This window comes from Carica papaya, chromosome 4 (assembly GCF_054855325.1).
Source record: "Carica papaya isolate Zhongbai chromosome 4, ASM5485532v1, whole genome shotgun sequence".
Classification (NCBI taxonomy): Eukaryota; Viridiplantae; Streptophyta; class Magnoliopsida; order Brassicales; family Caricaceae; genus Carica; species Carica papaya.
In genome coordinates this window covers 1,447,889-1,460,674 of record NC_142312.1, presented here as the reverse complement: position 1 = coordinate 1,460,674, position 12,786 = coordinate 1,447,889, and the positions used below count along the sequence as shown (strand labels likewise).

The following is a 12,786-nucleotide window of genomic DNA, read 5'->3' as shown; positions in this document are numbered from 1 at the left end:
ATATATATATATATATATATATTCTTTTTCCTTTTTCCAATCTTTAGCAAAAAAACTATTTTTGGATTCTTGACGCTATCAATGCTGAAAGGTGGGAAGTACAGGACTTGTTTACAGTCTAAGCTTTCAAACAAATTCTACAATTTATTTGTAAGTATCGTCAAGGCAGTTTGAGAAGCAGGCGCCATTTCAAAATTATTAGTTGAAGTAACTTCAAAAAATCAGTTCTTTTACTCAATAAGCCCGCCAAAGTTTTGAATCTGCTAGAAGTGCTGTTACATATATTTCTATGGTCAAGTGATCTGGAGAGTATTAGGGTGTCAGGCAGCCTGAAGAGACTGTAAAACTAATATATACAGACTGGTGCCTATGTTCTTGACAAGGTGTGCGGTGGAATGAAATAATTTTGATGAATTTTAACTGTGATATAAACATTGAAAAGACGATCAAGTAGTTAAGGACCATTACATTTCATATTAAGCATCAGAGTCGCAAACATCACTAAACTGGATGAAGAAGAGTCACGACTGACTCCTTAGAACCTCATGATTCCAATACATTGTCTTCTCTCTTGTCTGTGTTTCCGTCGAGCAATGGCTTCATGCTGGCTTTAATTGATGGAGATGTTTGATTTTCACAATCCTCATTAAACCTATCTACACTCTTTAGAAAAACTCCTGTAAAAGCAATGCCTTTGTGAGGAAAAATATGTAGAAATCTATTCTGTCGAAGCTACTGTCATCTATGGTTTGAGAGGATTTGTGATGCAGAACCATCTAAGCCTAAGTAGGAATTTCAGATTTGTTTAGCAGTTTAGTTGATGTTAGAGCCATCGTAAAATAGTCCTAATGCCTGGATTATAGAAGCCCAATTCATGATTTTCTAGTAATATAATTTCATGTTTCTGCCAATTGTTGTTTCTCTTTCTCTTTCTTCTACTTTCCGCCTATATTGTCTTTTTTTCTGCTCAAATCCTTGCCTCTACTCCCCCTTTCCCTCTATCTATTTCTTTACTCCCCCTTTCTTTTGTTTTCCAACTCTAATTGTAAAAAACTTTTTATTTATTTTCTAGATTTATAAAAATATGAAAAATTGTTGAAAAATATGGATTTAGTTTGAAAATAACTTTTATTCATTTCAAACTCATCATATTTTCAGCGTTATTTATCAAATATTATTTTCATTTTCAAAACCATTATCTATTCTTGTCTTCAAACCTATATGAGTTTGGAAAATCTAAAAATAAGACAATTTTCTACAAATAAAAAGCCAAAACAGTTTTCTACAACTAAAAGGAGTACAAAGGTGTAATGCTTTTCAGCCATGTCCGCACCAGTTCCTATTGACATCTAAATGAACTTTTTCACGCAGCTCCTTCTGTCCAGATGAAGGGAAGAATCATTAAACACTTTATTACATCAAGTCCATAAACTATAGCTACAGTAGCATATGTTTAACACCCTTCAAAACCCTGCAGCTTACACATTCTACTAAAAGGCCTACCTCAAACATGTCATAAATTGTTGAGCAAATAATTGAACGCCAAATCATCCAAGTCACCAAGGCAATAATTCCTAAGTTTCTCTAACACCCTTTCATAGCTAGTGACAGACTCTGTGGCTACTTTCCCCAGAAATTGTTATAACAAAGAATGGAATGCCAGGTCATCCCTCTACGACTATCTTTATGCATGAAGGCAGCCATGTTCCATATCCTAGGATTTAATTCCTATTTTGAATTCCTTTGAAACTATGATACTGGAAATTAGAAAGGCTTTTCATGAGAAAACAAAGTTCCTAGCTGATTCCAAAGTAGAATCTGCATATAAAATGTTAAATGCTACCATATAAATATATGCATTAGAAGGGAATGAGAAAGGAGTTGTATCTGAGACATGGATGATGAAGTATAGTGAGAAAAAAAAAACAAGAGTTAAAGATAAAAGAAGAAGGAACTATTTCCTAAAAATGTAATGCACCAATGGAATAAAAGAGATAAGAACTCACCTATAAACCATATAAAAGCAGCAAGGAAGAGAACAGACGTCAGAATAAGAGCAGTTTTCCGCCAGTTGTGGATGTTGTCCTGCACATGATTGTCATCAATGTTAACATAGAATTCTCTGAAGTTGATGATAAAGTAAACAGAATTAAGGATGCTTAGCAGCTGAGAAAACCGAGTTAGGAGTTTTGAGCTAAAGCAGGAAATACGAAGACATATATGAAATATGAAACCCCTGTGAAATATATCAGATATTAAATGTGTTGGATATATGTGATGGTACCAAATAAAACATTGAACTCACTAATTGGTTTTCATAATTTACACACACTCTTGAACAGAATCAACTCCCTGACAGTTTGCTCAAGTTCCAAGATAGAAATTGTCTTAAATTCTTAAATACATAGCTCATACATTAACGAGACCTCAGCATCCAACAAAAATTGCTAGAACATATCAGAAGCCTTACCTGAAGGACCCCAACAAGTGGTGAGGAAGGCACGTCACCAAAGATATGGATTGCAACAGTGGACATAGCCATGGATAATGGTCTCAAACTTGGTTTGACACAGTGCAGACACACATAATTGACAGGAGCCTACACAAGCAATCAAAATGTTGAATTGTAATGAAACTGGAGAATGAAGCATTTCAAAAGATAACTAGATGTTTACCAAACACAAAAGTTATAACATCACCTGTGTTGCAAAGACAAGTAGCTCACCCACTGAGAAAAGGGCTATGAAACCATACAGAGGCTTTAGACAGAAGGCAGTGAAGCAAAATACAGCGCCTAGAAATGTTGAGACAGATAGAAGCTGTAGCAGACAGAGAGAGCAATTTACATAACTCGACCTAAAATACTTAGATTGCCATTATATTTCAGCACATGAAAATATTTTTTATTTTTTTTATACTCATACATGTTAATATATGTTCTTTAGGTCATACGAATGCATACATGCATAAAAATAAACATATGCATATACACTTTTTTCCTGAAAGAGTATATTTATCTATAGTTTTCTTTTTAATAATAAGAAGGCTAGGTCAGGTTTTTGTTAACTCTTTTTGGCTACTTTAATTAAAAAAATTTAACAGTTATCAAATATTTTTTTTATTCAGAAACATCATGACTCAACTCTATCCAATTTAATCACTACAGTCTATTCAACACTATTGAATGAAGTTCAAGCATTATGAGTTAGTTAAAATCAACCTATAAAATACCTAAAGTGATAAGTTCTATGTTCTCAGTGAAACCTGACCTGATGATTTTTAAGTAAAACATAAGAATATTAACTACTAGATCAGCATGTTGGTGGCATATTATAGACACATATATACATGCATGTTTTGAAACATATATAACCATATAAACGATGAAACCCACTATTAATTTTCATTTATTTATACATATGTTTGTATATACATGCATGTTTTGAAACATATATAACCATATAAATGATGAAACCCACTATTAATTTTCATTTATTTATACATATGCTTGTATGTATCCATGTGCATATAAGTATTTTAGGCATTTATATGTGTGTATATATATTTATATGAGTATAAAAGAAGTATGCATATAAATTAAATATATTATGCACAAACTAAAATATATATCTCATTATGTATACTTTTGGTACTTAAAATATAAATTGAAAAACAATTCTCTAGAAAACACCTAAAGAATTGTTTATTATTTTCAAACTTATACCTATGTTTTTAGTTTTCATTTTCTACATATTATTTCATTTTCATCCGCCACAAATACCTATGTATAGTAAATTAAAATTAAAAAATACTTTCATGTACCAAATGGAGTTTCATTTTAAAATTCAACTATCTCAAGTAAAATAAAAAGTTTAGAAAAAATGAAAATAAATGTTCTCCAGAAACTGAAAATATTCTACTACTGCACAGAATTGCCTTTAACAAAGAGTAACTGACAAATTGGTAACCACATAAAATATAAACCAGTTCCACAAATTGGGTTAATGGTGAGGCAGAAAATCACCTTAAAAGCATTTGAGATTGTAGCACTCATGCGATCTAGAATGAAACCTCCAGATATTGTCCCGAGTATCCCACAAACAATTGTAATTCCTCCAAATATCATATCAGCATTTCTCTGTCAAGGCCTCATTTTTATGGGTATATCAACTACATATATCTCAGTTATAAGATTGCAGTTGTACTTTTACATAAAAGAAAAACTATTATTAGGACCAAAGAGAAAAAGAGTACAAAGATGGAGGGACAATAAGATATCCTCCTAGAGAAAAGAACCTTTTTTTCAAAAAAGAAGAACAAGAAAAGAAGCAAGAATATCCTTCAATGCAGTAGCAGCCTAAACCTTTTGCAATAGAAAAAAAAATCCCCAGAAGAAACAATGGATTTTACTCAATGCGAAGACAAAATTATCAATCTGTCCCATAGAAGCTGGAGTGACTGCAAATGATTTTTGAAAATGTAGAAATTCTTTTCAACCCATAAGACCCACAACCCAGCAAAACAAAACCCATCCGTGACGCTGTCTACTCATTCAGCCTCCAAAAACCACACAGATTTTCAGAAATAAACATTTCAATGGTCTGCAGACAACCCCAACAAACATCAAACCTATCAGAGTCTATTGCACGACTTCCTAGCCATATTGAAGTGAAAGACAGAATGAAAACTAGACTCAGATTACAAATGGCAGTTAACAGTCTAACAGAGCTATTGCTTTTATACCAAGTTAGTGTTGCAGTTATTTTCAGAACAAACAATCAAGACTTGCTATGTGGAAAAGAAAATATGTTAAAAGGAATTTTCTCTGGTACCTTCAAGGTACCAATAATACTTCAGCGATTCAGATGATTAGGTATGGTACCTTAAGGTACCATAGAATGCCATATGTTCAAAAGTAAGAATCAGAGCTCACTGTAATGATACCATATGGTAAATGTTATAACCAGCCTTTGGCCCCCAATAGGAGTACGCCCCGATGACAAAGTTGTACGATATGTAACCTGCAAGCCAAATAACTGGTAAGACATCTCAACAAGAGCAAAATGTTTTCAAGAAATGCCCTGAAGATAAGAAATCCACAACAATATTCCCAGAAGTTGATGATGCAACAAAAATACTTTGATATTAAAAATGCAGGCAAAATAGATCATGTATTGAATTGATGACAACCCGATAAAAGTGAAGAAAGGAGAAAAAAAAAGAAATACCAAGAACATTAACAACGTAAACTCTCTCAACCAGAAGCACTTTCATATCTTTTGCAAACTGAGAGCACTGGTTCAGAAATTTGCATTTACGAGTGGACCTGTCATGGGGGAAAAATCACGAACAGAATATAATTAATTAGTTATGGAAGCTACAATCAATCAACACTTTGTTATCATCTTTCCCTGTAACATGCGGTTGAAAGGTCATCAAATGGGCTTATCAAAGTAAAGCTGACTATTCCTAGCCAACACTGATGTGTTATTAACTACAAATTGGTTCATCATTAGGTGTTCCAAACTACTGAGTTGCTTTCACTCAATACGTGAATCAAGGTAGTAATAGCCCTTGAACATTACCCATCAGAAGCTAAAGACAATTACTATTAGTCTTTAAAACAGAAAATCTTCATTTTCTATGCTACCTCTAAATGGTTACTGCTTTGATAGATAGCCCACACTACCTAGCAAAGAGTTACCAGAAAGATGTATTAAGAATTCAAAGATAGAACAGGGGAAAAGATTTAACTTGTGGAGTCTGTATCAGTGCTTGGTTAATCATAATGTAAATTAGCGTTAGATGTGAAATTACCAAAAATATAGATAAAAATGAAATGAATTTTTATCAAATAATTTAAATGGTATCACTATTTTTCTTTAAAATTTCTCTTTTATAATTTTTTAAAATTCAGAAATTAGTATGCATTTCATTTAATATAAATATTAATACTAATTTTTGATTTTTTTTATTTTTTTAATTTAAGAATAATTATTAAGATAAATATTAAATTACATTCTATTGCACATTTATTTGGAAAAGAACTCATCACATAGATGAAATGATCAAGGGAAAATTTGACAAAACTATTCATCAAAAATAATATTCATCTTTTAGCTTTTGACGTCACTTATCCAAAATCCAAATTTAGTTTCTACTTTTAACTAAAACCAGCATTTTTTTTAAATAAAAAATATAGCGTGCATCATTAATTACAAGCACTAAAAAGGTGTTAACCCATGTATAAAATATCTACCATTAAAGCAGGATATCAATAAGATTTTTAAAATCATTCATAGATTGCAAAGAATGACCCGTTGTCAATAAATCCCAGATCTGGAACCATCTATCTTTAACTCTATCGAAATCGGCTTCCACCCCCTTAAAAGCTCTTCTATTTCTTTTTTTCCACACAACCCAAAAAATAACAAGGGGAATGAGACCTACTTGTTTCTTCCTACCTCTAATGCCCTTCCAAGCCCAAATCTCATCCCTTATATAACTTGTCATTATTAACTGATTCCCAATAACCCAAACCCTATGGTCCATTATTTTTACACCAATGGATACCACAACAAGATATGATTGCAAGACTCCTCCATACCCTTTCATAGGAAACAACCATTCACTATAATTTTTCCTCTTTTCATTAGCTTGTAAATAGGGAGAATACATCTCCTCAATGCCTCCCAAAGAAAAAAAAAATTCTAGGGTGAGCACTCATTTGCCCAAGTTGCTTGTACGGAAAGCTAACCTCAGTGGAATAATTCTTAACCAAGTAGTTGTAAAAAGACTTAACCATGTATGTATAAGCAGCCTGAGGTTCCAAACTGGTTAATCATTGTTATCATTCAGATAGACTGTGGATATTGAGCTGAAAAGGGATTCATACTTATCAATCTCCTAATCATTGAGGCTTCTCATCAACTCCACATGTCATTCCTGGGCTCCCAGGTGTTTCTAAATGACTCACTGATCATGATGTTCTTGTTTCATACAATATAAAAATCTAGGGGAATTGATCTCTAAGCATTCCATCTCTAAATCAGGGACGTCCAGAAACTGATTTTTTTCCCATTGCCAACCCTCTATTTGATGTATCCACGAATTATCTCTTCCAATACAAATTCTTTTCCACATTCCTTTCCCATGTGGCCTTGATGAAATTCTGGAATACCATCCTCTATCCAGAGTACCAAACTTCGCCTTGATTATTCTTCACCAAGAAGTACAATGGTCTTGCATGAACCGCCAAAGTCACTTATCCTGGAGTGCCTTGGTCATATCCATGAAAGATCTCAACCCCAAACCACCATGATGCAACAGTTTTCTAGTCTCATCCTATCCACTAGATGATATCTCCTTCTATCCTTTGAGTCACTCCACAAGAATCTGCATTGAATGAATTCTAATCTGTTTGCAATACTCATTGGGATTGTCAAAAAGATACATGTAACAAATGGGAAGGTTATTCAATGTGCTTTTGATTAGAGTAAACTGCCCATCTTCAGATAGAAGATTTCTCTTCCATCCCCCTAACCTCCTCTCAAACCTTGCTGTGACTGAGTTCCACATTCTCACATCTTTATAATTAATCTCCAAGAACAAACCCAAATACTTGATTGACAACTAAACCTTTTTGTACTCAAGACATTTTGTCAATTTAGTAGAATCACTCCACCACCCAATCTCACCAATTCAGAGTTAGTCAAATTAATATTGAGACCAAAGACTGGTTTAAAGCACAACATGATACATCTAAGATTGAGTAGCACCCCTTCAACTTTTAACTAAAACCATATTTAAGCATTTGATTCAAACTTCTACTTTTTCATAATAAAAGCACAAACAGATCTTGACCAAACGGGATCCGTCTCTAAATACCATAATGCTTTTCAAACATGAGTAGTAGACCATAGAAAATTGATTAAAGATTCTTGGATTTCAGTAACTAGACTTTAAATGTTTTAGGAAAAGAATATGCATATGTTAAAGAAGCTTTTGTTTTCAAGTACCGCACAAAAAGTGTCTTGCTGTGTAACATGCTTATTTTGGTAAAAGTCAAACCAGGGAAAGAAAAGCACAAATGAGATCAGCCACTCACTTGGAAGGTCTATCTGAGGTTTGAACACTAATTCCTTGATTTCCAACTTGATTATCAATGACTGATGCCTCCAAACCTGCAATAACAGAGTATGTTAAATGAGACATCAAAAGATCAGACTATTTTTTTCAATAGATCAGAGTATCAGACATGAGAAAGCAATACTTATTGAACTCTACAAAATGCATAAGAATCAAGCACAAAGATGCAGTCACCTATGTCTTTCTAGAAGAAAAGATTAATCTGAAATAATCATTTATGGAAAGAGACCAACCAAAGAAGCAAGAAAACTCATCCGCATAGCTTTTTTTTAAAGCATGACTCTTGGTTTACGGTTTATTTGATGATATTACAACCAAAAATGGTTCTGTGTGCACATTAGATAAATGCAAACACTCTAGCTTGCCATGCCAAAACTGTAAAACAATGCTTTACAGGATTAAAACTAAAGCTTTGATTGTAGAGACAGAAAAATAATTTGCCAAATATTAAAAAAAAATAAGGATCTCATATAGATGGCTAAAAATTCAAAAAACATAATCATTACAAAAAGAATTCAGAACCTCAATATGAAATGTTACTAGTAATGGGGCTTAATATTGAAAGAATAAAATCAAAAACCAGAGGAACAAAATTTCATTGCCAAGGTGAAGACTACGTATTAAATGGTCAACATATATTTAAAGAAAAATAACGAAATTTTGAGTTATTCACACTTCTTTTTCTTTTTCTCACAGCACAACGATGTTCCATTATGACGGGTTTATCAACTGAAGCAGTACTAGCAGTTTAGTTAAGAACTTCAAAATTCTGTAGCACCTCATCTGGAGCAGTTGATAACAGAAAGGGAGAAGCCATCCCACCATTAAAGGCGACTTAATTAAAATACGAGCTAACCTCCAATTTTATTTCTTTAATAAATAAATCAAGACTTATAATCTGACCAGCTATACGAGCAACACAACAGAGGCAGGGAAAATAGTAAGGAACTACCTTCAGTTACAGGAGCAACTGTCTCAACAGATGTCAATCCTTGCCTTGATTCAGTAGGACCAAAACCTGTAGTTGAATTTTGAGAAACGATTAAGGAACAAACACAACCAAACCAAAATATGTCAGAAATTATGAATTGGTAACCCAAAAAAAAAAAAGAACATTCACCTTTCAGCTGCAAAGGTTTGACCACAAAACCAGAAACTGCAAAAGGAAGCATCAAAATTGCCTCTCCCCAGAATGCATAGCGCCAGCCTAAACTGCTTCCAACCTAAACATTGAGCAAATATATAAGTAACTATGAGTTAGCAGATCACAAGACTTAGAAAAGTGTAAAAAATGAACCTTTAAATAAACTGACCCATTATGCAAGCACCGGATATTATTATCCCAAGGTAAAACAACCAAGTAATTAACAAAATGAACTGCGCATATAGGCCACAGGAAAACATGATAATGAATTTCAGAGAACAGCCTCAAAAAGATTCAGTAAACAGCAAGTCAGCTAGTGAGCTTACAATTCCACCATAAACATAACCAAGAGCCACTCCTGTTGGTATACACATATAGAACATTGCAAGCCAGGCTGTTTTCTGGAATCATGGCAGCACTTTAGTTAGCATAACCATACACTGAACACAGGAGAACTGAAATTCACTAAATTCTGGAACTTTATGCGGTGAAAGCAAACCTGAGCAACGGGAGCATTGTCGTCTATAAATGGGGCCGCAAGACTTATGAAAGAAGCCTCACCAACACCAACAAACCTACAAGGAGAAAGTCATACGATAACCGAACACTCAGCACAATGAAATAGTGAATTAACAAAAGTAAACACCTTGAAAGCACTGACAAACACTTACATGCGGCATATAGCAATAGACCAGAAGTCAAATGAAGCACCACATCCAGCTGCAGCTAAAGTCCAAACAGATAATCCAACTCCAATAAGCCTAAAAGGATTGTGGCTGGAAGAGCAATTACATATTAGAACCTCTACACCAAGCCAACAGAATACCTCCAACATACACAGAATAAAGAACAGCTCCAAGTATTCAAAGTGGATTGTCTCTCATCCTTTCTTTATTAAAAACCAGTACTGCATAGTGTAATACCTCAAAACTATACATACTTTAAGGTTCAGCTTTGAATGCACTGATTCAGTTTCTTGAAGATTCAACTTTAAAATTCAGCTTCTTAAAGATTCTTCTTTTCAAAGCAGTAATTCATATGCATTTCATGCAATCCATTAAGAAAGATGCATCTAATTTATCTTTTCTTTCCTCCACTGTTTCATCCCCCTCTCTCTTCTTCTCCCTCTCCTATCTTATTTGCGTTTCTGTCTTATTCTTTTATCATTTGATATTTTACTTGAGCAAATTACCATGGTTCATTACCATTAAAGGACCAATTCTGCAAAGAAAGGTGCCAATGCTGAAAATCCAATACCTAAATTTCTGGCTCTGGCTGGGTTTCAACGGATCAACAAAAGGAATATTTTTCTCCTTAACTTGTTTGAAAACAAAGCAAAAAGAAATAGATCCTCATGACTGATAGAATCCTAGTGCGTACAGCATTGAAAAGAAAGAATATAGGAGAAAGAGAATAGAAAGAAATCAGTAACTTAGATACTTTTTCACCTCCACTCCTAAGGTAGATTTAATGAATTCCTGTACATATAAAGCTTTTTCTGATCTTGTCTAATATTTTTTATATGAGAATTTATATTATATAATTGATATCTTTACCATAGAACGTCTGTTCAAGAATTAGAGTAAATGGGATGTTAAGAACAAAAACATTTGATTTTTTTATGTTAACATAAACACAAACTTATTGCTAAGTATTGAGGAGAATGCTACAGAAAAATATATTAGTTGTTAAGAAAGCATCACACATCCCAAAAAATGAGACTGCGTCCTGGCAGTTTTTCCCAGCAATAAAAACAAGATCATATGAGATAGTTCTAGAGACGTTATTGGCACTAATTTTTATGCTTAAAAAACCTCTTGCATTTAAAGAGCCACGACATTCCACTCAAACAAGTAATAATATAGTATGTAATGACAACAGTACTAAAAAATACTGAGTTAAATATAGAGCTACTCAAGCTAAATCGATGGTATTCACCTCTTTGCTAATGAAGCAAATATTGGCGAAGCCACAAGAAGTCCAACCATAAAAGCAGATGACAAGACACCATCTTCAAAGTTGTTCAAGTTAAAATCTCCCCTGTAAGCAATATTTTATGGTTAAGTAATTAGAAGAGGAATATAATGGGAAATTTGATAACTTATTTTGCAACCTATGTAACAGTAATTAGGCTGTTAAATCACTTTCAAGATATAAATTTCAGTTATCTCTTTACTGATGCTAATGCAGATATGCACAATATCTGCATGTGAATATACACATGCAAAGTACGAACATTTCTGATTAAGAGAACTGATGCCCTTCCTGAGCAGTACACAGACAACACAAACAGTAAACTTTATGAATAACTAATTACAATATCCAGGCATCATTTTTTTTTTCGAGGGAAATCCAGACATCAATTTATTTGACATGAATAATCATGTCACGAATCCTGGAAATATTACTATGATTCCCGCTACATCCCTTTGTGATTTCTACTTCCCATGCTACATTTCCTAACCTTGGACCAGATGTACATGCTTGGAAGAATACTCAAATTGCAATCATGAAAAATGTCAAATGCCGTAAGAGAATCTATTAAGAATGAATGTCTCAGATAGGACCATCCAGTCATCTGCAAGTGATATAAATTCAAGATTCCTTATAAGTAAAGATTTTACTTTGCAATCAAATGAAAACCAGCAAATCTTACTGAATTCCGGTACCCGGAGTGCATTTCCCCTTATCATCACAAGTCCTCCTATGCCCGTTCACACCATTACTTGCCATGGCTCCTCGATCCACATAATTTATCATGTTAATCACGCAAAAGATGACGAGTAACCTGAAAAATAGAAAATAAATAGATAAATAAATAAAAACAACGCAATTGGCATGGCCAAACTTTAGCAACTCTACATGATCTATTGTCATGACCAAAATCGACACAGAGACCTTCAAAGAACCTAGGAATCCACTCCTAAGGAAAATTTTGATTCCTTCTCCACTCAATTTGATAAAAATTACAAAAACGGAAAAGAAAAGAAAAAATTGTAACCACGATTCTATATTTTCTCGGTGTCTCCACGCAAGTACCAAACAGAAACTACAATTTTAAACGTTGAAGCAACAAAGAAATGATGTTCCAGACTCCCAAAATCTACAGAATCCATCATAACTAACCTCCACGCAGTAACCAAATCAAATCAATTTTGACAATTAAAAGAAGAAGAAATTAAAACCCACACTTTAGGAGTAAGCCACGAAGGCCCTGACGCCGCCGAATTAGCCATCGGACTCCGCTCTATCAGGGAACCAGCTGGCGGAGGAGGAAGTGGAGGTGGTGGTGGTTGCGAAATGAATTCTTTTGGAGCAGGCTGTTGCTGTTGTTTCTCTCGCTCCTCTGCCATTAACGTAATTAAGCTTTTCTCTTTTAAATAGTAATTATAAAATAAACTAATAATTGATAATTGACTGCCTCTGCTCCGTTACGCAACGACAAGTCCACTGACCGCACAGACACATAGCCTGTCTCTCTCTATTTTTCACTT

General features: G+C 33.9%; 1 protein-coding gene across 1 annotated transcript; it reads right to left on the bottom strand.

Moving 5' to 3' along the window:
* Window positions 1-386: 386 nt before the first annotated feature.
* On the bottom strand, window positions 387-12,786 carry LOC110809040 (putative sphingolipid transporter spinster homolog 2). The gene is made up of 16 exons (XM_088217211.1): window positions 12,482-12,786; window positions 11,949-12,080; window positions 11,231-11,332; window positions 9,964-10,068; window positions 9,792-9,867; window positions 9,619-9,693; window positions 9,269-9,371; window positions 9,101-9,166; window positions 8,108-8,183; window positions 5,229-5,326; window positions 4,945-5,021; window positions 4,025-4,138; window positions 2,700-2,819; window positions 2,471-2,599; window positions 2,007-2,085; window positions 387-677 (listed from the first exon to the last, which is right to left on the bottom strand). The coding sequence occupies exons 1-16, from the start codon at window positions 12,643-12,645 to the stop codon at window positions 544-546; spliced, it is 1,650 nt and encodes a 549-aa protein (XP_088073337.1). The 5' UTR covers window positions 12,646-12,786; the 3' UTR covers window positions 387-543.

Bases quoted from the DNA above. Each gene is read 5' to 3' on its own strand.
- LOC110809040 (XM_088217211.1), bottom strand. From the start codon at position 12,645: ATGGCAGAGGAGCGAGAGAAACAACAGCAACAGCCTGCTCCAAAAGAA. The intron at 5,327-8,107 runs GTGAGTGGCTGA...CCCCCATGACAG, and splicing joins ACCTCAGATAGACCTTCCAA to GTCCACTCGTAAATGCAAAT. The intron at 678-2,006 runs GTGAGTTCTTAT...TTGCTTTTACAG, and splicing joins TGCTTTTATATGGTTTATAG to GAGTTTTTCTAAAGAGTGTA.